This window comes from Zosterops lateralis (genome assembly GCF_965231275.1).
Source record: "Zosterops lateralis genome assembly, chromosome: 1".
NCBI classification, from domain to species: domain Eukaryota; kingdom Metazoa; phylum Chordata; class Aves; order Passeriformes; family Zosteropidae; genus Zosterops; species Zosterops lateralis.
In genome coordinates this window covers 117,989,882-118,014,619 of record NC_139762.1, presented here as the reverse complement: position 1 = coordinate 118,014,619, position 24,738 = coordinate 117,989,882, and the positions used below count along the sequence as shown (strand labels likewise).

The window sequence follows — 24,738 nt, the reverse complement described above, 5'->3', positions numbered from 1 at the left end:
TCGCGGCGGGGGCGTTGCGTGCCCGTCCCGCTTCCCCCCCCGGGCCCGGCCCCGCCGCCCCGCCCGCCCGCCGCCGCGAGGCCCCGCCCCCTCCCGCCCGGCGCGCGGAGCCGCGTGCGGCCGGCGGCGGCCAATGGGGCGTCAGTCCGCCTGCGCAGATTCAAACGGCGGCTCGCGGGGGGGAGGCTGCGCGCGAGATTCGGGCGGCACCGGCCGAGCGCGCCGCGAGCCCGGCGGCTGAGCCCGAGCGGCGGGGCCGGTGCGCGGCGGGGCCGGGCGGACACGGGGCACGGCGGCCGAGCCATCGGCCCGGGGCGGAGGGAAGGAGGGCGCCGGGCGCCGCCGGAGCCCGCGGCAGCTCTGACAGCGTCGGAGAGCGAGGCGCAGCAGGGGCGAGACAGGGGCCGCTGCGCGCCCCGAAGTTGCGGGCGGCGGGCGGGCCGAGCCATGCCTGACGCGCCGGGGCCGGGCCGGGGCTGAGGGCGGCCGCCGGGGCGCTGCGGGCACCGCGGGGAGCGGCGGGCCCTGGGAGGATCCCCGCCCGGCTGGAGGCGTTCTGAGCCGCCGCTGTCCCGCTACGTCCCTGCCCTGCTGCGAGAGAGGGAGCCCGGGCGGCTCGGGGGCTCCGTGCTGCGCCCCGCGGCCGTGGCGGCCCCCCCTATGGTGCGCGCCGAGGATGGCGGAGAGACGGCGCAGGTGAGTGCGGCACCGGGGCGCTCTGCGCCTGCTGCCCCCGTCCCCTCCCGGGCAGCGCTGCCTTACACCCCGAGCCCGGGTGCCCCCCGGGACCCCGGCCAGGTGCCCCCCGCCCCGGGACCCCGGCCAGGTGCCGCCCCGCCCTCAGCGCCGCTCTCGGCCTCTCTCCACCGGCCCGGCCTGGGCTGTCACTGCCCGCCTCCCTCCCCCCGCCGCACCCTGGCAGGTATCTCTTCTCTCGGGTTCTGGGCACCACCTCTCGGGTACAAATCCCGCCTTTCCCCTGGCAGCTGCTCTCACTAATGTGCTTTCGCTCGGGTCGTTTTTGTTGTAGCTTACCTGGGCAACTGAGCTTGTCAGTAACAACTACGTTGTCTCCGCAGTAGCTTTCCGTGCTGGTTATTTTCCTTATGGTGGAGTAATACTTTTTCCTTTTCACCTCCCCACTGAGGCTTTGGTCCTGCCTTGATGCAAAGGTTTGGGCCTGTTGATTCTTCCAGTGTGTTCAGTGCACCTACTTTTTCTCATCTGGCATATTCTTTGATTGAAGATATCACCATCTAGCCTGAAATGTTCCTGAGAGATAATGTTTTGCACAAGAGCTCCGGCAGCTGCCCTAGATGGCTTTCATTCATCTTTTGTTATATTGATATGAAAATGGGTGTGTCTTTGCTCTGTATTCAGAAGGTGGGTCTTTGAGAACTGTTTTGTCGCTGTGGTTATTCTTGTCTTAAATCAGTTTCTGGAAAGTTATAGAGATGTAAGAGAAGGATTAGGATTGAGAAAGGAAAGGCTACTCGGTGAGTTATCTATGGCATCTGGGGTTTGCTGTGAATGCATGCTTTTCATGGAATTAGGGGTGGTTTCAAAGTTACATGTATTAAAACTGCTTCTGCGTTTTCCTCTGACATCGAAAAAAATAGGAGCGAATATTTTTCTGCAAAGCTGCTACTCAAACAAGAAAGCAGTGCTTTGGTGTTGCAGTTGTGTGAGCCACAAAGGGCTCTGCCTGCAGAGGCTGACTGCTGAAGCTGTCTGTGCTTGGCTGTCTTCTAGAACAGCTCAGAGACAGCTTGTTTCTTGGCACTCCTCATCGGCATTTTGTAGTTTAAGGGACTTTCACCTGTGGTATTACACGCAGTAGTTTCATTTTTGTCAGGCTTTAGCTTGTATTATCTCCCATGGCTGTGGAGTGCTTTGATTTGATGATTGAAAGTGCAGCGGGTTGTGGATAGCAGAGGAAGGTCTGGTTAGAGATCGGTAGCCCACGGCGGATGTTATGTCAGTGCCTGATGATGGTATCTCCAGAACTAAATCATTGATGCTGTGAGTTTACACAAAAGTGATTTCAAGACTTTTAATCTAGGTGTGGAGCGAGGAGAAAGTGTAATTCTTCTGCACCAAACGGTATTAAGTTTAATCTTATATTCATTTAATGTTAAACTGCTCTTGGTGCTTGCATTTGCAAGCTTGATTTGTTTATTTTAATGATCCTCCATTCAGAATTGCAAGGACAGCTAGCACAGATCTCACAAAATACCTACTTCATTGTCCCAGATGTCTCATTTGATGAAACTTGGTGGCTGCCTTCCACTTTGGTGCAGTATTTTAGCAGTTTCATGCCTGCAAAAGAATTGTCAAATGAGCTATAAGAACCTCATGGGTTTAAAAATCTTGTCAGCCTGCTTGGCTGACAGAGGCAGTGGTGTGGCTGTGACTGTGGGACACACAGAATTCCCAGTGCAGGGCTCTGAGCCTCGGCTGCCCCTCCTTGTCTGGCACTGGGGCTCCCATCAGCGTCACTGCTCTGTGCATGGAGCCCCTTCTCTTCTCTTCAATCCCTGTGACTGGAGACGGCCCATGGGCAGTGCAGTGGGTAAGGAGGTCGTGTTGACAAAAGGCTTTACACCAAGGCCTGATTTTAGTTATAAGTGAACTGTATGGTCTGCTTGATAGGAGATGGTATTATGACAAGTGTATTTTGGTATTACAATCCTAAGACAGATCCCTGAAATTTGTCCAATACCTGTGGACAAAAGAAAAAAGAGGAGTTGGTAGGGAGGCAGAAAAAACCCTATTACTTCTGAGTTTAAGTTCTCTTCTTGTGAGTCTTAAACCACTTAATGCAAACCTCTTAAAGTCATTGCTTTGCAGCTCATTTGTTTTTTGAAAGTATGGTGAAGAACTTGCTGTTGACCTTCCCACAAGTTTGCTGCCTTGTCTTTCAGCAACTCAGCAATGTTTTAATTTGTTTATGTTTTAGTGCTGTATCATGAAGCTAAGTAGGGCAAATGCAGATGTGGTGTAGGATGCAGAACAAGTCTGCAGGACTTGGGCACTTACTATCTTGTGGTAATGCTTTTGAATTAAGTATGCTCTCAGTGGATAATAGGAACAGATTTAATGGGAAATAGTAAATAATGTGTAAGTGGTTAATCAGCGTGCTGTGCTGATCATTGCATGTTCTGGAAAATAATGGAGAGATCGCCCACTGAATCTGTTCTTGAGACACCAGCACAGGTGAATTTCATTGCTGTGGAAGGGTTTTTATACTTTTGATTGAAAAACTAAAGTAATTGTCAAGGATGAGCATAAATAATTTTTGTTTTGAACCTGAATTTAGGATGTTTTTATCGTGCTTTGTACCAGTAATAAAACAGAGAAAAAAATTGCACTGTGAAAGTGCTTTTAATTTAAACGGTGTATTTGGATGTGAGTCCCTCCTTTGTGCCTTTGGTATAAGTAATGCAGGGGCACTGCAGGGCTGCTTGTTAGCCCTAGGTTTGCACATGTGTTTGAATTTATGCTAACGTGAGTCACTGACACAGAAGTTTAAGCGATGATTCCATGAAACGCTTCCCTGTGCCGCCTGTTTGGAAGGCTTTGTTTATCCAGGCTGTGGAATTCCGCATTTCTCCAGTAGATGGAGCGTGATCTACGCGGAGTCGCACAGGTACATGGCTGCCCTGCCCCTCTGGGTCTGCGCTTTGAGGTTCAGCACTGATGCCGAAGTTATTTCTTTTGGAACGTAGCAGCTGTCTTCAAAGACGTGTGTCTAATTCTTGTAACACCGAGCCAACGCTTTTAGTCAAGGCAGGACCCACTTAAAATCTCAAGTTGAGATTTACTTACTTGACATTCTTGTTGCATTTGTTGTTTCAGGTATGGAGGTGGATTGTGAATGTATTTTGTAGTCTAACAAAACCATTCTATAAGCTCCTTCATGTAAAATAAAGATTAAAAAATGTATAAGAAATACATGAATCTTAAAAAGTAGATTTTACTTCAAATTTCAATCTTGACTTGGAATGAGTTATCTGTCCAGTGTGTGGCCTTGAAATTAAAATGAATGTGGTGCTTTGACATGGTGAACTGCTGGACCTTGTGATCATGCAAATCCCATATGTCATTTTAGAACAATATGTACAGATTGGAAAAAACTTACAAGTAATTAGATAAAAAGGTTATTCAGAGGTATTTTAAACTCTTGTTTTGATTTTCTTCACTCTTCTGTTGTACTTTGCAGTGAGGAAGATGATGACTTTCAGTATATGGATCATGACTATGAAGTACCACAGCAAAAAGGTTTGAAGAAGATATGTAGCAAGGTGAAATGGACCCGTGAAGAGGTAATTCCTTTTTTTTTCTTTACTCTGATCCCTACCTGATCTTCTTAGCCCATGAAATATGTTATTATTTAGTATTATACTGGGGTAGCCTGTAAAACTTATTGGCTGAGGTTATGTCTTAACAGGATGAAAGGCTAAAGAAGCTGGTGGAACAAAATGGTACAGATGATTGGGCTTTCATTGCTAGTCATCTACAAGTAAGTCGAATCTCTGTTTCAGTTAAGTTCTCTTGATATTTATTTACTTTGGTCATATGTCTAGTTTGGAAAGGAAGTGAAATAGAATCAGAAGCACGTAATAAAAGCTGTTTCAGAGGATGCTTCCAAAATAGACTTGAGATCTAGCTCAGACCTTGAAGAACCTTGTTGGCTCAGTCTTCAATGATAATCTGAAATGATCAAAAATACCTTCTGTTCACACCTGCTCTTTATTTTCATTATGGAATATATTCCTGTATCTTACTAGTTCCATTACTCATGGTGGCTGTATCCACAGTGCACAGGTTGCTTCTGAAGCAGTTAGGAGAGCGGGGTGCATCTAAAAGATTGCTTGGAAGGAGCAGGATGAATTTGTTACCCACCATAGGCAAGGGGGCATGTGTGTTTTAATTATTTATTTGTGTGTGTGGTGTTTTTTTTTTTTTTTTTTTTTTTAGTGATGACTGCTTCCCTGAAATAATGGTAGAAAGTACCTACAACCAGAAGTGATTGGTGTTTGTTTCTCTTCTGAACAAATGTTATAAAAAGCGTGCTGTAAAAACATGGTAGAATATAAGGCTGAAATCACTTCCTAGAAGTGATATTGAATATTGAAATATTAGAAATCAAAAAATTACACTTCCTCCTACCTTTGAGGTTCTTAAAATATTGTATGAGATGATGTGGTTGCATGAAATTCCATTGCAAGGTAAAAATGGACTTGAATTCTAAATGCTGAACAACTATAACTTTGCACTGTTCTGATCATATTTTTGTGCAACTGTGATGCTTCTGATTCTTTTTCCAAGTGGCAAAATATAGATATCAAGTAATAAACGCAAAAAGCTTCTAAAGTTTAGTCATGTATAAGCAAATCCATATTCCTTATGTGTACATTATTCTCTTAGTAAAGTGAATAATTATTCTCTTAAAATGAGTGGATGGCAGAGGAGAATCAAAAAGCTGTTTGAAAATACATTTGGTGATACTGATATGCAGGTGTAGTGTATGGAGTTGCATCTAAGAGAATTAAAGTTTAGTATAAAATTCTCCAGCTGAAAACAAATGCTTCTGGAGACAAAAGCTCTGTTGTTCAGCTGGGCCCAAGTGAGGTTGAGAAAACATTCCCCAGTTGTTATAACGTGCATAATCAGGTGCCTACTGCAGAGTCATTGATGCTGGAAGGAATTTCTGCTGGTCATCTGGTTCACAGCCCCTGCTCAAGCAAGGCCAGCTGGAGCAGCTGCCCAGGACAGTGTTTAAATTTGATTATCTCCATGGATGGTGCCTGCACAGCCTTTTTAGGCCACCTATTGCAACAGCCAAATAATAGAGGCTGGCATAATTCACACTTACCTTGTTACTTACAGTCTTCTGCTAGGAAAACCAAGGGGATCTTGAATTGTAAAGGCCCTCAAACTGCTGTGCTTTCAAACTCTCATTTCTTTGCTGGACTGGCACAGGTAAACCTTCCCTCCATTCTGCCTGAAAAAAGGGAAGGTGGCTTCAAGGTCACTCTCAAGAGAGGGAGTGTAACTCATAATCGTTTTTGAATTTTTTTGTGGCTAAGGCAGACTGGAATGTTTATATTGTTTCATTCCATCCTTTGTTTTACTCTTCTCTCCAAATCGTATTATGATTTCAGAAATGTCTGAAAGATAAAAGCACTAAAAGGCCACAATTTAAAATGTTTTTTGTCAAAATGGTAATAGCTGTTTCTATATTGAGTCTGCTTTTTACAGCTTGTCTTCAACAGGAAATGATGTTTTGTAAAAAACTGTAGTGTGCTTTGAATCACACAATTACTACTTGTGATTAGCTTCAAGGTACTGTGAACAGTGTAATTTCAGGTGTTAGTGTTCTGGGTGGTTTTTTTGATCTTGCAGACTGCTACTTTGTTAACTTCATCTTAGCATGGTAACACTTTTACTTGGTAGACAGGACCAGCAAAACCTTGCAATTGGTATTTGCTATCCAACAGCTTGCATTGAAGCAAGTAAATAATCGTGTCCCAGTGTTAAAAAAGTATGGTGTCCTGGGGCAGGCTCTTACCTGCATATTTCTAAGCATTGGACCAACCTTTTCATATAGACAGTTTTTAGAAGGCTAAGTGAAGGTTACTTCTCTTTCATAACTGGGAAACAATATTTCAAAAGATCCTTAGTTAAGCTGCAGAAAAGCACCATCTGTCCTGACCAGCAAAAACAATGTTGTTTAATTAGTATGTGTTAACTAAATTTGATCTAAATCTGTTTTCCTTAACACTTTAGTAAAGAGCTGAGAATGCATTTAGGACTTAGCAAAAAGTGTATTCTTTTATTTGAAAGAAAAACTATTTCCTTAAAAATTTCTCCCCTTATTTATGTCATAGGTAAGGTAACTATAAAAAATAGATCAACCACAGAGTTCAGAGAAAGTATGGAGTAATGAGGGCAAAAATAAATATAATTTTTTCTTTAAAGAAGAGTAAGTTCTGAATTTGCTATCAAGTTAGTACATTGAAGTAATTAGATTAGAGCTTCATGCAAGGTTGTCTTTTTTTTTCCAGAGAAGAGTCTTTTATAAGCAAATGGAATAAAAAATAAAAAGTTAGAATTTAACTATTATACTTAAAACAATTTTAAAATAAGTCTTTAAATTTGAAATAAGCTAATATTTCATGCTAGAATGTATTCAGCTTTATGCATTCAAGAGTTTAACAGATACACTGGTTTTCTGAAACTGTTTCAGAATCGTTCAGATTTTCAGTGCCAGCATCGATGGCAGAAGGTACTAAACCCAGAATTGATTAAAGGTCCCTGGACTAAAGAAGAAGATCAGAGGGTAACAAACCTAATATTCTGTTCTTTAATAAAACTGGTATATGTTTGCTAAGAATGTGTACTTTTTTTAAAGTTCCATTCCCATATAGTTGAGGTCTGATGCATCTTGTTACATGGATACTTTCATTACATTATGATGTATGAGAAGAAAAAATTCTCTCTTAAGTAGATGGAATGTCAAGTCTGCTGAAGCATCTAATTTCCCATTAGTGAGACTGCTGGCTGAATTAATCTAGCTTACCAAGTAGGGAGGGGGATCTCTTTGTAGCACTAAAGATCAAAGGTCTCATTTACCTCTTTTGTTCCTCAAACCCACCAGGCTTGAAGGGATTTGGAATAAGGGAAATTATTCCATAACCTATTGTTACAACCCTCAGATTAACTCATTTGGTTAGAGCATAGTGCTAATAATGCCAAGGTTGTGAGAGGGATCCCTGTATGGGCCATTGGACTTGATGATCCTTCTGGTTTCTTTTCAGCTCTGAATATTCTGCGAATCCATTTCTTTGTGTATAGGAGCTATCAGTGTTTTAGGCTCCCTTTTCACCTCACTGTTGTTAATCTGTTAATCTGTAGCCTTTTGCCTGCACAACCTGCACTGCCTAGTGGGGAGATGCAAATACAGATTTCCTGTGGCATTTCAAATTGGTTTCTTGTTCCTACTGTTTAAAAACTGTTCTAAGATGTTTTAAACGACTGTTTGTCAATTTGTGAGTACAGTTCTCATTAGTCTTTTAAGAAAAAGCTTCTACTTTGTGAAAACTCCTAACCTCCATTCCATTTCTAGGTGGTGTGGTGTGGGTCTTTCTTCATATGAATGTTGTTGAAAGTAATCAAATGAAATGTCTTTACCAGTTTCTTTTTTCACCATTCTTAGTGTCAGCTTATACAGTAGGTGATAGAAAGGAAACTTCCAAGTGAATGTTTTCATTAGTATACACTTATATTCTAAACTCGGAGATTTTGGAGTTAGTAATTTTTTGATTTCTTGAAAAATCATTTTTAAACCCCCAAGTCCACTCTCTGCCTCCTTAGGCCTAATATCAGTTGACTCTTATAATGCTATTCTAAAATGTGAGATTATCAGTGTTCTCAGCCTTTGATTTGGTAAATTAGGTTTTGAAATTATAATGTGCTTTCATCTCTATTCCAGGTTATTGAATTAGTTCAGAAGTATGGTCCAAAGCGCTGGTCTCTAATTGCAAAACACCTCAAAGGAAGAATTGGCAAGCAATGCAGAGAAAGATGGCATAACCATCTCAATCCTGAGGTAAAAAAGTCTTCGTGGACAGAAGAAGAAGACAGAATAATCTATGAAGCTCACAAGCGTTTGGGAAACCGATGGGCTGAAATAGCAAAACTTCTTCCTGGAAGGTGCTTTTCAACTCTATTTGTGTTACATGTTGGAATATGAAGAGTGCTCATCTCAGTACCCTTTCAATTCTTAACTTGTTAGTCAGAGACCATCTGTTGTAACGTCAAAACATAGTTATCTTCATAGATGCTAAAAATCTTTCACATTTGATCTGTATTCTTAAAAAGATGTAAAACTCATAGAAAGAGCTCTAACCGTTTGAAGGTATATTCAAATTCCTCCTGATCATTTAAAAACCCTCTATTATAGAGCTGAACTGAATTAACTGCAAGTAGTAGTAGAAAACTTATTTGATATCAAACCTGATCTTAAAGTGCCTTCATTAATATGCATTTGAGGGTGACTTTCCTGGTTTAAGGTCTGATTTTTTTTTTTTTTTTTTTTTTTTTTTTGTGTAGCACTTGCTGGACTAGACACTTGTAAAAGAAAATCTTAGTAACCTTCAAAAGTCCAGGCTTGGGAGTCATGCATTGCAAAGTTAGTTGGTTATCATAAAGTCTCTAAATTAAGAATGAATTATATGCAGTTTGCCTTATATTTCTTTCAAGTTTCACTGCCAATTTCTGTGGTTGTGGAAAACAAAATTCTAGTGTGTGAAGAGTTCAATAAAATAATTCTTTTACCTTGTACTGTTAATTGAAATTCAGTGTTAAGCTGTCCCTTTCTGAATTCAGTTTGTGTGTTTAAGAGGTGACTGTCTAGCTGTGCCTAAGGAATGTCAGCATTTCTTATCTTGGTGTCATGAGGGATGTGTGCTTAAAATTTTGTGTTTTGATCAAGTGCACAAGCCATGGCTCACAGTAAATCATTTGGAGGAACAAGAAGAGAATGGGTTGCATCTAAATAGAATTTCAGAGAGGGAAGATGAGTTTGACAGAAGAATTCCTATTTACTAGCCTGTTTGTTGTCAATAAATCTGACACTCTTAGCCAAAGACTGCTAAAGATCATAGACCTAGAAGATTTGTAGAGCCCAGCACTAGTAAGAAGAAAAAGGGGAATACTTCTTGGAGTTGAGTAAATTTAAAGAATGGGGCTTTAACCAATTTTTGTTTCTGTGTACCTCTACCTGAGGCTAGGAATAATAATACTAGTATTTTAGACAGTAATGCAGTTACGGTCTACTCTAGCCTTAATGTTTGTTTAGTGTTAAGAGTGATTTCAGCCTGCTTGTCAAAATGTCATGCCTGTTTTATCCTATCCATGATCAAGGGCATGAAGAGGTAGTAGGATGTTCTTCCACAAAGATGCACATAAAATGCAGAGTGGGGGTTGCAGGCAGTTTTAGAAGAGATGTCTTCCAGTGGCAAACACCAGCTCAAGTGCCTTTATTATACTGTGGGACAGTGGGATGATTGTCTTAGCTACATGTACTGCAGATTTATAGCAGATGGGTAAGTAACTATGTGGTCACTATATTATTCCATGTATCTAAGAGGGAAAGTTCCCTCTCATGATTACAGTCAGAACCACGGCTTTCTCCTTTTTTGCTTTTAATTTCCAGCACACTTGAAGTTTAGTAGAAGGAAGTTCTAAAAAGTGTAGCTTTCTAATCATTATGCCAAAACCCTGCTGCTAATAGAACCTTCAGTCTAAGCTGCTGGAGCTTTCTGGATTTGTGCCTTCAGATTAACCTGCTCTACAAGCCCTGTAAACTGTGTCATATAATAAATTCTGAGATACGGAAACCAGTCACTGTCTTATACTTTCATTTTAGGACTGATAATTCAATTAAAAATCACTGGAATTCAACAATGCGAAGAAAGGTGGAACAGGAAGGATATTTGCAAAGTGTTATAAAGTCTGAAAACGCTAGTTCTGCTGAACTTCAGCCCCAACCTTGTCTGACTATGGAACACTTGCACACTCAGAATCAATTTTATGTGCCTGTTCAGACACATGTAAGTTCAAAATTTAGAATAATGAGTATTTCCCAGTTTCAAATAATTGATTTGGGTTGAAACAAGAAAGAAATCTGAAAGACTGAAAAGCTGTTGAATATTTTTGTGATTTTGTGACAACTCAGGATTTGTAAACTGTAAATAGTTTATGTATAATAAACTAGAGATAATTTTATAGCTTTCTTTTCTTGAGGATTTGTAAAATGTTTTATGTCTTTTTAGATTCCGGCATATCAGTATGCCTCACCAGAAGGCAGCTGTCTAGAACATGCTCCATCTTCTTCCAACATAGTTCAGGTAAATTGTTAACAGCCTTCATAAATTAAAGAGAATATACTACATAGTATTATTCAGTGAAACGAAAAGATGTCTCTTCAAAATGTCTGTTGGTCTTTATCATTCACCTAAATTTATATAGGTTCCTCTGTAAGTAAGCTTGCTTGTTGAGTTGGTAGTTTTAGGTAGGAGAAACAAACCTCTTTCTGTATCCCAGAAACACGATGTTCGTGCTTATTTCTGACAAATATGGTTTAAAACATAGTCTACTTGTTAAATTGTGACCTACATTAGTATTACCTAACTTATGAGAGATTTAAGAGTTTACTCTTTACATATGTAATAAATATAGCTGTATCTGAAAAACAACTTACTGTGACTTACACTTCTGGCTGTGCTTTTTTTGTTTTCATTAGGTTTTATTTCTTTCTCACTGATAAACATCTTTCAATCAGTTGAAGATGCTCTTTTGCAGCATTCTAAATGCTGAAGAATTAAGAAACTTTAAAACAAATAGAAATTGGATATATATTTTTCCTTTTGCTTTTTTTGGACTTAGAATATATCTGAAATTCTTCGTGTGGTGCAGAATGAATATATGACACCTTAGAAGAATTCTTGTGAATTTGGAATTAGTAAAAGAAGTCTTTTGACACAGGGAATAATACATAGAGGAGTTCTGTAGAACTCTATACCTAACCTGAAGTTTCCCTGTACAGGTCATCTGTTTCATGTTGCATTTTCTTCCCTGATAATGGTATAAGAATACAAGTCACAGCCAAGTCTCAAATGGCTTTTGACAGTCTGGATTGCCCTACACAGAAAAGAATAAGATGCTTTCTGCTCCTTGAAGTAGTCTCTGAACTGGTGATAGCATATATCCTCACCTATATTTGTACCAATAATGGAAAGTGTTAAGGAGGTTAAGAACAAACAAACCAATCAAAACCAATTTGTTAATTTTCTTTTCTGACAGTAGTGGTGGGATTGGTTGTATAAATACTGTGTCAGCAAATGCTGATTTGAAAGACTTTCTTCCACACTTAGTGAGGATAAATAACACAAAATTGTAGAAGGCATGTGAAAACACAAGCCCATAAACCATAAACCATTGTGCCAACACTTGGTTCTATTAAAGATAGAATGTAGTGACTTTAGTTTAGAAAGTGCTTTAGCTTAGTGGTAACTTACAGGCCATGTTAGAATCCAGTTAAAATACCACCTTACACACCACTTTAACATCAGATCCATCTCCTGGAAATTGGAGTTGTTTCACTTGTGAGTGACTTGTGTACTACAAAATGTGATACAACCTGAACAGTTCTGTGTGGATTCCTTTTAAAAATACAGCTGTGTTATAATACAGAATCTTTACCGTGAAGGATGATGGAAGTGAAAAATAGTAATGGCTTCTTTCTTAAATTTTTCAGCAGCCATTTATTGATGATGATCCTGATAAAGAAAAGAAAATAAAGGAACTTGAATTGCTACTTATGTCAGCAGAGAATGAAATCAGAAGAAAACAAATGTCTTCTGTAAGGACTGTAAATTTCTGTAAATATTTGAATATGTTTTACTGAGGTTAATCCTCAGAAATTCATTAACGGTTGTGTGGTTTAGTGTGATGTTTTTTTTTCATCTGACCCTCTAAAATTAAACCTATGGCTGTTGCATTGAAAAACAAAAATCTGTATATTAGAGCTGAGACAGCTTCTTTTTAGTGCAGTTTACTAAACTGTGAAGAGAGCAGAAATACGACCAACAATTTGGCAGTTCCTAAGACCCAGTATTTTAATCCTCTTCAGGAGGTGCCACATTTGATATCATTGCCATTCAGTTTATGGAACAGCAGTGTTGATCATCTGCTCAGGAGAGAAAGGTGAAAAATACATAGGTTTTACCCCATTTGAATTTGAAATGTCCTGTAGATTTTATTTTCCTCAAAGTTAAGTGTGAGTGCTTGCAGTACTTAATTCGCACATTTGGACGTGACAAACACTAAATAAATATGCATTGTGCACAATTTGTGTGTAATTCAGTGGAATTTCCCTAATTCTGTAGAATTAGGATGACTTGCAGATGACAGTCACTGATTTCCTCAGAGGGCATATCAGACACCTGACTAACCCAACCATATTGATCATTAGTTTAGGTTACAGGTAAACTTCAGATTTTATGTGGTGGAGTTATTTCTGGCATTCTTTTGAAGCAGTGCAGTTCTTCTTATCTAGTAGAGTCTGGTTTGCTTCTAGATTTCCAGTGAAAATTGAAATTTGTTTCTTGAGCTCTAAGCAGTCTACTGAAATGGGATAACCTTTTAGAAGTTTACTTAACTATTAATGCAAAATCTGCATTAAAAAACCCAGAACAAACAATTAGTATTTCACACTCTAGAAACATTTTCTAATCTTCTAATTAAAAGTTTAGTGTTCTGTACTGAAGATGACTTATAATATACTGGTGTTCAGGTATGCAGGAAACTTGCATCAGAGGTGGCTTCCACTACAGCCCATAATTACCTAAGTTGTGAGTGTGTATAAGATAAGAAAGTGAGGTAAGACAAAAATCTTACACAATTTGAGAATGTTGAGCATGTTAATGTAAAGAGAAGACTAACTTGTTTAATTGAAATGGATAATTAGTATTTGAAAATGCCAAAATGGTTATGCTTAGTCTGTCCACACACTACTTTTTTTCCCACCCTGCAGTCAAATAATTGACTCTTTTCAACCTCTAAGTTGAATAAGATTAACGTGTTTCTTCATAACTTTTTAGCAAGCTGGAAGCTTGTCTTGTTGGTCTGGAAATTTTATCATGGAGGATTGTATGCCTAATACGCTAAGTAGCCTTGAGGAACAAACAAGTGATTTCTACAGCATGGATGAGACTCGCATCACACCTGTTCAGCAGAATTCACCACCTAAGTATTTGGGTGTAGAAGCAAATAGAATGTTGACACCTCTACAAACCATTCCAGAATTTGCAGAGACACTAGATCTTATGGAAATTGTAAGTTTGTATTCCTTGTTAAAAATAAGTGTTTAATTGGGAATGTCAACTTACATAGTATGTGTAAAATACTCTTAAAATTACCTTATTTTGCATTTGTCTATAATTTCTGCCTTATCAAGTCTTTATTGCCTATTTTAAAAGAATTGCGTTTTAAAATATCCAGTGTTTTATGATTGTATGAAAGACACAGGGAGAATAATTCAGCATATGGTTTGTGGTGATAGAGGGCTGGTAGATTGGTTTGGACATTCTCAAGTGATCTTGGATAAGCCTGCTTGTGTTTTGCATCTTGCCCGGCAGGATCCAGTAGCATGGAGTGACACCTGTTTTGAGCTTTCCGAGGCTGTTGTATCCCCAGTCAAGCCAGCTCCAGTAAAACTAATGCGGCTTCAGCACAGCGAAGGGGCTGCTGAGTGCCAGTATAATGTTGGCGTTATGCTTGATGGCAAAAACCACAGCAGCATCAGTGGGGATGAGGAAACAGTTTTTTCAACAACCTCAAACTTAACTAAGTTCAGCAATCCACCTGCCATCCTGAGAAAGAAAAAGAGATTACGTGTTGGGCAGTCCCCAGTTACTGATCTGAACGATGGCTTGTGTAACGATGCCGTCAATGTTGCACTAAAGCGGACACCAGTGAAAACACTACCATTTTCTCCATCACAAGTGAGTGTATTCTTAAATATGGCTAAACATGTAGACTCTGGTGGGTGGGTTATAAATCGTAAGTCGTTTCTTCCCCAGTAATACATTATAGCTTAAATAAATATGTCAGAAAACTTCTTAAAACATCTGCATAAGGGTAAATATATTACAAATATATTTACTCTGTACTCTGTTTTGAAGAGTGATGGGGAGAGCGACAGCAGCAGTGGCAATCTGTGTCTCAGCTCACTCAGCTCACTTCTCATGTTGATAGAGACCTTTTGATAGAGACCTTTTGTCTCTGTGACCTAGTTAAGTAGTAGGGATTTTAAGAAGAAAATCAAGGTTTCAGCAATAAGTGTAAGTCAAGAACAGAGTATTGGGATTTGTCAGTAAAAGTCCTTCAGATATATGTATATAATTTGGGGGTTTTTGCAGTTCAGCATAATGGTGAAATTTCGTCCTGTAAGGTTGCTTTTTTTTTTCCTTCTTGTGCTTAGTTTTTCAACACTTGCTCTGGAAATGACCAATTTAACTTTGAAAATCCTGCATTTACATCGACTCCAATCTGTGGGCAGAAGGTTCTTATTACGACTCCTCTACACAAAGAAATGACACCACAAGATCAAAAGGAAAATGTGGGGTAGGTTAATTACATTAAACATCTGGTGGTGTTATTAAATTAAAGTTTAATACACATGGGGTAATGCTATGGTGATCTCAGTACTTTCAGATTCATGGTGGTGATATTCACTGTGTAAACGAAGGTATTTTTAATTTTATTTAAATTATTTAATTTTATATAAATAAGATTAATTTTATTACATTGCTAATGATAAAATAATAAAATATTAAAATGCACATATAAATGCTTTTCTATGCTTGTATAGGTTTAGAACTCCCACAATGAGAAGATCTCTTTTGGGTTCAACACCAAGGACACCAACTCCTTTTAAAAATGCTTTGGCTGCTCAGGAAAAAAAGTATGGTCCCCTCAGACTTATGGTATGTGACGATACTGTTCATTTTCTTCTTTGTTGAAGTCTAAATTCCCTCTTGATTTTGCGGTATTGTTAAACCTCAGTGTGATCTCAGAGGGCATTTTCTTGTCCTAGAGAATAACTAGAATGTGAATCAAAACTGCTTTGGATCTGGTTGTTAGACTTGTATCCTTCAGTGCAGTATGGAGGCATTGTCTTCTTGAGTAGTAATTTGGTACATATAATCATTCTACAGTAGTCTTAAACGCATCAGTTTCACATTTGTGAGTTGTTTTAAATTTGCCTATCCTTGCTAACATTGTATCTCTTTAGAAGGTGGTTGCATAATTGCCTGAAATTTTAATTTTAATACTTTAGGATTCTGTTTTTTCAAAAGAAAAACTGTAAATCAGAGAATGAATGGGTATGGGTTCTCCAGCTGGGTAATCTGGTGAGAGCGAGCTCCTGTAGATGAGTATGACTGACCTAATTTTTTTAAATAACTTTCACTTTTCACTTGAAAAACTGCATTATCTTTGAATCCTCTGGACTATGTAAGAGCTAAGTTGTTCTTTAGTTTTGGTTCTTCTACAGCACTAGGACTGAAACTAGGTGTTTACCACAGTGTGATAATTTTGAGTGCTGTATGCAGTTTTCTTCATCCTAAATTCCCAAATTTTAGCATAGCAGTTCATGATCCTCTGATTCTACTGGCTGTCACGCACTTTTCTTGGTTTTGTTGACTATGGATGTTACCTTTTTTTGTTAGTTTGTTCCAAATGAATTCAATTTTTGTTCTTTTCCTAGCCTAGCTAAGGTATGTTAATGCATAATAACTTTTGGAATTCCAGAGACATATGCTTTTCAAATTCTGAAAAGATTCCAGCCAATATATATTGACTGCTTCTTTTCTGCAAACACAGAAGGTAGCTCAGACTTTGCCACAGGGCTTGGCACCATCTGTGTTACCCTATAGATTCACAGTCCCTCACTATGCAAATGGAGTGGTTTGGCATTCCTGTTTCTGTCCACTATTAACCTCCTGTTCAAAATCAAATTTTGAGGGCTTAAGGGAATTCTTCTCCTGTTGGTACACAAAGGAGCCATCTGTATGGCTTCTGTGAAATTCTGTACTGTACTTAGGACTATCAATGTCTTATTCAAAGATTTGTGTTAAAATTGGTATAAATCCTTTTCACAACAACAGTTATACATTTCTAGTACGGTTTTTAGTATGTTTTTATGCATGTATATATGTGTTTATGTAGGTATTTAGTGTATGTAAATTATTTTTGTCCCTTTTTATCAGTGGATAACCATTTGCAAACAGGTAGCTTGTCTTATTCAATGTTACCTTGCATTTTTTGAGGCATTGTGTGCATATATATGTTTTGTCTGGCTAAAAATAATGTGGAGTAAAATGAACTTAAAATAATCTTCACAGCCTTGAAGTCTAGCCCTGTGGTTTTTAACTACAGTAGCTTATGTGTTTTCTCACTATGTTTTATTTCTCTTTTCTGGCTTACATTAGCTGAAAGTAGAATGTTGTAAGAACTGGCCACTAATAGACTTCCTGTATTTTCTTCTTCAATTTTAATTAATGTTTAGTCACAACCACTTGCCTTCTCAGAGGAAGATATTAGGGAAGTTTTGAAAGAGGAAACTGGAACAGATATATTTCCGAAGGAGGAAGATGACACTTTGTATAAAAATTGCAAGCAGGAGGTAATATGACAATAGTAATTTTAAATAGAGAATAATTGCTTTTAAATAATATTTTACAATTTTTCTGTGCAAAATGTTTATTTCAGCACAACTTTCCTAAAAAGGTCAGAAAATCACTGGTCCTAGATTCACAGGAAAAAGAAGAGGTTGGGGCCCAGCGCTTGACAGAAGAGAACAGTTTAGATGTACAGGTAAGAGTTAAACTAAACTAACTGAAGAGCATCACTGGCAGCAATATTAATATGGAACTGTGTATCTTTTGTTCTGTCCACTAGAATAATTTTTTGGATTGAAAATGCTAGATTAACACATCTAGAAAGTAAAAAAATACCTTCACTTTGAAATACTATTTCAAGTACTTAAGAAATAGATGAGCATTGGGCTTCAATTCATGCGTGATTTTTCCCTTTCCGTCCTTCAGAGTAGGTAAAATAATGTGAATTCTTTACAGGTTTGTAGCAAAGCTGTTTCCATGCTGGTTACCTATAAACTTTAGCATACACAGAGTGCTGAAGCTTTCTGTAATATACCAAGAAGGTGACATTTGGTCCTGTGCTGTGTATGCTTGACAGTCTGGCAAATGTGTTGTGAAAATACCAAACTGCATATTAGGCAGCATGGTTTTCCTGCTTCACGTAGTAGGGGAATACTTTAAGAAATGTAAAATATGAAGTTTGTGTGCTTCCTCTGCCTAAAGGAATTTGAATACTTCTGCCTCAACAACCAAGACATGAAATCAGATATGGGGCTCTTTAGGTCCCTCTTTCCTTTAAAAAGAAGCTTAATGTTTTTTCGGTTGAGTAATTGAATAGCTCATTCTTTAGTCTTGTAGGAAAACTTTGTTTTAATGAAAACTTTGTTTTAATGAAAACTTTGTTTTAATGAATTCTTTATGCAGGTATGTGTTAATTCTTAAAGAGTAAATGTCTGTGATTCTTGATTAAGTTTGAGGCTATATAGAGGATGTAGGATCCAAGGTCCTTAAAAAGCCTGTGTAAGGTGCCTAGGCCATACTCCTTTCTAGCTGGTTTTCTAAATTCCCTTCTTAAGTGCCTCTTACTCTGTGCCAAGCCTTGGTATCTTCCTGCTGGGTATTGGGTGCTCTGCCACCTAGTGGGAATTGCCAGCTTCCCCAGGAACATCTCGTGGGAGGAGCAGCAGTGCTGCAGCCATTCCAGTCATGGCCAAAATGCCTGCTGTTCTCTGAGTGATGTCTTGTTATGACACATTATTGTGTATCACCGAGCCCAAGTTAAGATACACTATGATGATGTGTTCTAGTAAAGGCTGGGGACTGGGGAAAAGTTGTTTTCCTTCATTTCATAAGGCATGCTGGTGCAACAAGAACATTCACTCCTAGCAAGAGAGATGCTAGTATCTTATTTAAAAATGAAAAATATACCAATCTTTAAGTAGAAATTGTCTGTCCATGTGATGAAAATTTAGGAATAAGGTCTGAGATAGAATAAATACTTAAAGGTGGTTTAATGCAGTTTAATAGGGTGTTTTTTAAACAAGTACTTATACCACTGTTACTGTGATCTAATTTTTGGTCTTCTTTTTATTTCCAAAGCCATTGCCAATATATAAAATTCTTCTGGAATGATCCATCCAGTGCTTATTTCAGTTCTTAAAGCAGTTCCTCCCCCTTAAACTGATGTGATATTTCTTTCTGGACTCTAGTTTCCTTGTCCTTACTTTCACTGGGATGGTCCTAGAAGTGAAAGGGAAAAGTTGGGTTTTTTTTTAACTGTTCTGTAGTTACCACTTTATCAAATCTTGTTCTTAACAAAACGTATTGGAGTGGTGTGGCTTTAGAGTAAAGAAACTGTCTACTCAGTGATACCTAAGCCATGCTAGCAGCTGCTTGTTGTACTATGCTTAGTATTGACTGTGGATCCCAGTATGGACCAGACTAGTTCTTCGTATACTGTTCATTATGTTTTCTTTTCAGATTCTTTCCTAGGGTCTTTCTGATAGTATTTGCTTTATTTACATTTTGGCTTCTCTGAACACAGCAGTTGAAGTCTTTTTGTATTAATTACTAATTATTATTCCTGTTCCCTACTCTCTTTTTTGTCAATAGTCAAAAAATGCATATACCACATCTTTATTAATGACACCACTGTTGGAAATACAGGACAACAGATGTAACCTGACATCAGAAAACCAGGATACAAATCCAGCAAACAAAGCAAATGCAGTAATTAAGAAGAAACTGAATGCATGTGCTACAAAAAATGTCAAAATGGAGAAAGCTCTTCAGGTCTGGATGCAAAGAATTCTGTTAGTTCTGTTAGCGGGTTAACAAAGAAATTTTGTGTTGTTTTGTTTCTGTCTCGCACTAATCTCTAGAATTGTTGAAATCAGTGATCCAGTTTCAGTGTTTCCATGATTCTTATTTCTTGTAAGTTGGTCATTTTTCTGCAAAGTGTTTATTCATAACTAAGTTATTTAAATACAACCCTGATGTTTCACACTTTGTTTCAGTGAAACAAACTGATGTTTCACTAAGATTTAGATGTGCGAGGGGAAAAAAAACAGGGTACAGGAGACCTACAAAAGAGGTTTGGGTGCCCAAGACTAAGAGTTAGAAAACTTGACCTGGTGTAAACTAAACTTCTTTAGGACTTCAGTTTGTCAAATTCCTGTGATGCTTACTCTTCATAATAAGACCAGTGGGATTCATTAAGCAGAGTTCATCCACAGGTTCTGTTTGATAATTGTTCTTGTAAGAGGCCCATTCTTTTACATCCATGTATTTTCTACCATGGAACCTGGTTTTCCCTCTGGGTATGTCCTGACCACCAGCTTTAAGAAGAGATTCTTTGACCTGACTTTGTATCAATTCCAGTTTGTCCCGTAGGGAGTTAATGTATAAAGTAATTTTGTCTTAGAATATCTACAGATCTGTATTAATGAAAAAATTAAACAAAAACCCCCAAAGGACAGGACACCTGGAGCCTGATCTTCCATATTCTACTTATTTGCTTTAACAATGATGTTTTTAAGTAGAGAGACAACAGTATTACTTTCTGTTTTTTTCTTACGGAGAAGAAGAACAAAGTTCATTTAATTGTAATATTAAAATTTGAAAAAAAAAAAAAAAATCTTTTGCTGTGAATTGCAGCAAAGGTGAATACATCTATCAGGCCCTTTGGTCTTTAGAATACTTATAAAGGGGAACTTAGTCATAGTATACTCACAAATATTTTCATTGAACCATCTTGTTTCCTTTTTTTTCTTTCTCCAGAGAAATTCCCTCTCACTTTGTGGCCTCTCTAACCCCAAGTCCCCTTCCATGAATCAAGTTCTGCTTAATTTACAGAGAAAGTCAAGCAGCTCATTTTCTTTGCGAATCAATATGCGGAACTGATCCTTTGGATCAATTTCTAGCTCGATGTGGGAGGGAGAGGGTCTTGCATTCTTCATCATCCTACAATCAGCCAGTGTCAGGTCCAATTTGGAGCTGAAATGAATCACCCAAGATTCCATACATCCTGTGAAGATGTAGGCTTTACTGCATGGAAAAAGCAGGACTAGTAGCTTAATTGTTCTTCCATTCATCATTGTTAGTCCAACTTCCTTTGCCATTTCTAATATATTCCCCAAAAATCCGTTCTTCCACAACTGCCACTTGGTTCGGTAAGGCTCTTCACAATCTGCTTTTTCAGCTCCCAAATCATTTTACCTTCCTTGGTGTCTCCAGACAGCTGTCAGTAATGTGTTTTTCTGCCTGTTGAACTTAGCACTTTCGAAGAGGAAGTTATCAAAGAGAAGATAACTTAATTAGCTTCCCTTTTATGTATTATTGTTGAACTGGTTAGACTTTATTGAAGAGTGTTTTTCATTTTGTGTGCTAGAACTTGAAGCATAACCCAGATGCACTGCTGGGGAGCTGGATTAAGGGGTGAGAGGGAGCTTTGTCACATGCTTTAGGTGTGTACTGTAGAACTAGATCCTTCTCAGTAAAATAGTGTTGCTAGGCTTTAATAATTTATTATTATTCTGAAACATTGTATTAGAACTGCTCAAGTGTTTTAGTTTGTTAAAAGAACCTTTTTAACAGAATTTTATTTTTTGCAGCCAAATCGTGACTGGGAGGCAGTTGTTTATGGAAAAACAGAAGACCAGCTTATCATGACGGAACAAGCAAGAAGGTATCTGAGCACATACACAGCTACCAACAGCAATTCAAGGTCTCTGATACTGTGATGGTCACTGCAGCTGACAACCATCTCTTTCCGTTGGAACTGAAACAATGTTGAAGGGGATTCCCTGCCATACTTGGGAATTAAGTCTTTGAGAGAGTCTGCCAAGGGAAACCTTAAAGCTACCTTAAAGCTTCCTTTTTTCTTTTGACTGACAAAGAACAGACATGAAGCTCTTGCATTCTTTACAAAGGGATACTGCAAACAGTTCTGCAATGAGTTTTTTACATAGTAAAAGAGTAACCCCCTAAAATATAAAGAAGGGTAAAAGGCATTGCAGTACTGACAACATACAGTTTTTAGGTCTATTTTTCATATTTATTCTTTTGACTTGCATCACTTTTTTATCTGTTAGCGCATTTTCAATATAGAGTAGGTTTATAGGTTGTTACTGGTTTCCAAATGAGCAACATACATGACTGAATGTGCTTTTGCTTATGTAGCATTTTTCTAGTATATAAAGAAACACAATGGAAAGGAGTACAAAGGAAGAATAGAAAGTTGCACTACTAATTTTTTTTGGTATGCTGCAAAACAATGAAATTAACTACAGTGTTAAATATATTTATTTGCAAATGGTACTAGAAGTAGGCAGAGGGGGGTGAATTAAGTTTAGTGTAAAGCATCAGTATTTTCTTCATAAATCTCAAAATGAGATGATTGTTGAATGTATTGTACAGTATGTAGGAACAAGCAAAATTTTGTAAATTGGAAAGGAGTCTGTTTTTATAATTTATTTCCATTTCAGAGCTTAAATGTAGATATTTATATGTATGCAGGTTGTCTAGAGGCCAATGTTGTTTCCTGTTAAAACAGCTAAAATGAAAAAAGGACAAGTTTAAAATATATGAAATAGCAGAAGAATTACAGTGGTGAAGTGTAAAAATCTATACTGTATGTTACATCTACATGAAGATTGCACTATAGCCCTAAAATCATGTTGGTCTACAACATAATTACAAGGTATTCCTGTATTATACAGCAACTGTTCCTGTACCTTGTTTAAATATATTTAGAAAGAAATGGTGGGGTCTTATATGTGACCGAGGAGTACTTTGTCCTGCATAGGAACTAAAAACTAAGGCATTTTCAATATATATATTTTATTTTTTTTTTTAAAGAAACTTGGCACCTTGGATCTCAAAACAATTGTATCTGCACTTAACTTTGACCATTATATACTGACTAAATGTTTGAAGAGCAAAGAGAACATTCTTTTATTTATGAAAAATCTTTGTCCTTATTTAAAGGTATACAGGTCACAACACTTGCTTTAGTTGCCTATTTTAGGTATTTGCACTTATTTTATGTCTTTATTTTTGGTTTTGAAGGAATGTTTTGGTTTGCTTTTGTTGTAGAGATTTTTATGTAGTTAATTTCGAGCAAGTTATAATGGAGTGCTCTCAACAGATACTGACAGGTAAATAGAATTGTACACTGTAGTTTTAGTTATTTATAATTCAAACACTCTTCCTCTCCACTCCCGGATGTGCTGCTACAGATCGTGGCAGAATCGGCTTGCTGCTATGAGAGATGGAAAGAGCGAGCATCATATGCACTGTATGTAAAATTACATGATGTCAGGTTCTCTAGTTAACTTTATGAGATCAACCAGTACTATGCAGGGTGTGGAAAGTGTTCCTAACACTTTAATATCAAAGATGGTAGAGAAGAATTAATTAATGGAGCGGCACAAGGAAGGTAATGGGTTCTTAAACTTTTTTAAAGCATCTCAAAGCTTATACAATCCTTGTTTTTACAAGCTTTTTGATATTGGCTCTAATAGTAGTAGGCACAAACATTTTTAGCAGTTTTTAATTCACATCAAAATTTTAAGGGGGGCGGGAATCCTATTATAAGCAAGGGATCAGAAAATGCCCATCATGCCAGGGTTACTCCTCACCTAGCAAAATTTAGAGGAATTCTTGGCAGTACTAGATTTAGGTGTGCATTACCTGAATGGATTTAACAGCAACATGTAATGCTGGAGACAGCATTTAATTCACAAAAAATGAAATCAGACATTAAGACAGAATGACTATCTAGAATCTGGATGGTATATTAAAGTAGAAATGGTATCATCAAAACTACCTATACCAAGTTTAAGCATAGATTTATGGTAAGTAGTAATAATTTGTGTTGGTATTGGTTGGATCGTTTAGTTAACTCCTACTTTGTTGCTTTAGCAGGAAGGTTTTAATCTTTCATATGTCAGGCATCTTATTACTTTTTGAATGTTGTGTGCATTGGCATTTCTTTCAGTTTATAGGTAAATTGTACATGCAGCAGCCAAACTTGCATGAAACCTAAACACATATTCCCATATTTTTGTTCTAAGGTTTGACATAATGTGCAACAAATGCCTTGTTTATCTTAGTTTTTGTTGTACTACAAACTTTTCTTTCATGTAAGAGAATCTCACAATACAGACCGTGTTAATGTCAGAAATAAAGCATCTATGTACCAGGTTACTGTAAGTGTCTTTTGTTTGACAACTGTAGCACTCAGTGCTCATTAAAGCAACATGTATGTATGTGTGCCTGTGGAACTGCAAGAGACCTGTGTTTCCTGGACTGGGCAGAGACAGCAGATGTGGAAATAAATCAGTGGGTTGCACAGCAGGATGGAGTGAGTCCCTTGGCAGTACCTGATTCAATCCAACCTGCATCTATAAGCCTATTTGTATCTGATTATCAGTTTATATTTGTCTCTCAAAGCTGTAACACAAATTTTTATGTTTAGAAGACAACTTGAGGAATGAATGCTAATAGTATAAAGCTTTTGTTGCATTCCTTTCATTTGTAGGGTAAAAGTATTTTAGTATGCGTCATGCGTCATTTTTAGTATTTTAGTATGAGTCATGGGAGGCAAACACAAGTGTAAGCTGTGCAGTATGATTTTACTTTTTTTTCCTCCCTTCAGTAGTTCTCACAAATATGTATTAATCTGAGTTAGTGTTAGACTTAAACGCTCTTATTTTGATAGAAACATGGGCATTCAATGCAAAATTTCCATTTCCCAGTTTTGTGACAATATAAATTACAATTAAAGTAATCTGTTGAAGGAAAAGAACTAGAGGGACTAACATGAGCCAGTTCATCAGAAATAAGTCCTGGTAATTTGTATCGTCTAGCTTTAAGCTGTATGAGCAAACTCTTGTCTGTTACAGGGACTTTGCTGGGAATTTGGCTGTCTTAGCCAGACCACTGTATGAGTAACCTGCAGACATGCTCAAGTTTTTTTGCAAGTGTGAAGTTTTCCATTACTTGG

General features: G+C 38.1%; 1 protein-coding gene across 4 annotated transcripts; it reads left to right on the top strand.

Annotated features, from left to right (window-relative positions):
* Positions 1-640: 640 nt before the first annotated feature.
* MYBL1 (MYB proto-oncogene like 1) lies at positions 641-23,895 on the top strand. 4 transcript variants are annotated; one of them, XM_083875696.1, is made up of 16 exons: positions 641-696; positions 4,223-4,325; positions 4,451-4,522; positions 7,253-7,345; positions 8,498-8,718; positions 10,436-10,619; positions 10,842-10,916; positions 12,326-12,430; positions 13,671-13,904; positions 14,208-14,573; positions 15,053-15,195; positions 15,443-15,557; positions 17,141-17,257; positions 17,344-17,448; positions 19,344-19,523; positions 21,344-23,895. In XM_083875696.1, the coding sequence occupies exons 1-16, from the start codon at positions 677-679 to the stop codon at positions 21,470-21,472; spliced, it is 2,262 nt and encodes a 753-aa protein (XP_083731822.1). In that variant the 5' UTR covers positions 641-676; the 3' UTR covers positions 21,473-23,895. The 4 variants fall into 4 exon arrangements, with proteins under 4 accessions (XP_083731822.1, XP_083731819.1, XP_083731820.1 ...); XM_083875693.1 differs by having other exon boundaries at positions 662-696; positions 12,329-12,430; XM_083875694.1 differs by lacking the exon at positions 12,326-12,430 and having other exon boundaries at positions 662-696.
* Positions 23,896-24,738: the final 843 nt, after the last annotated feature.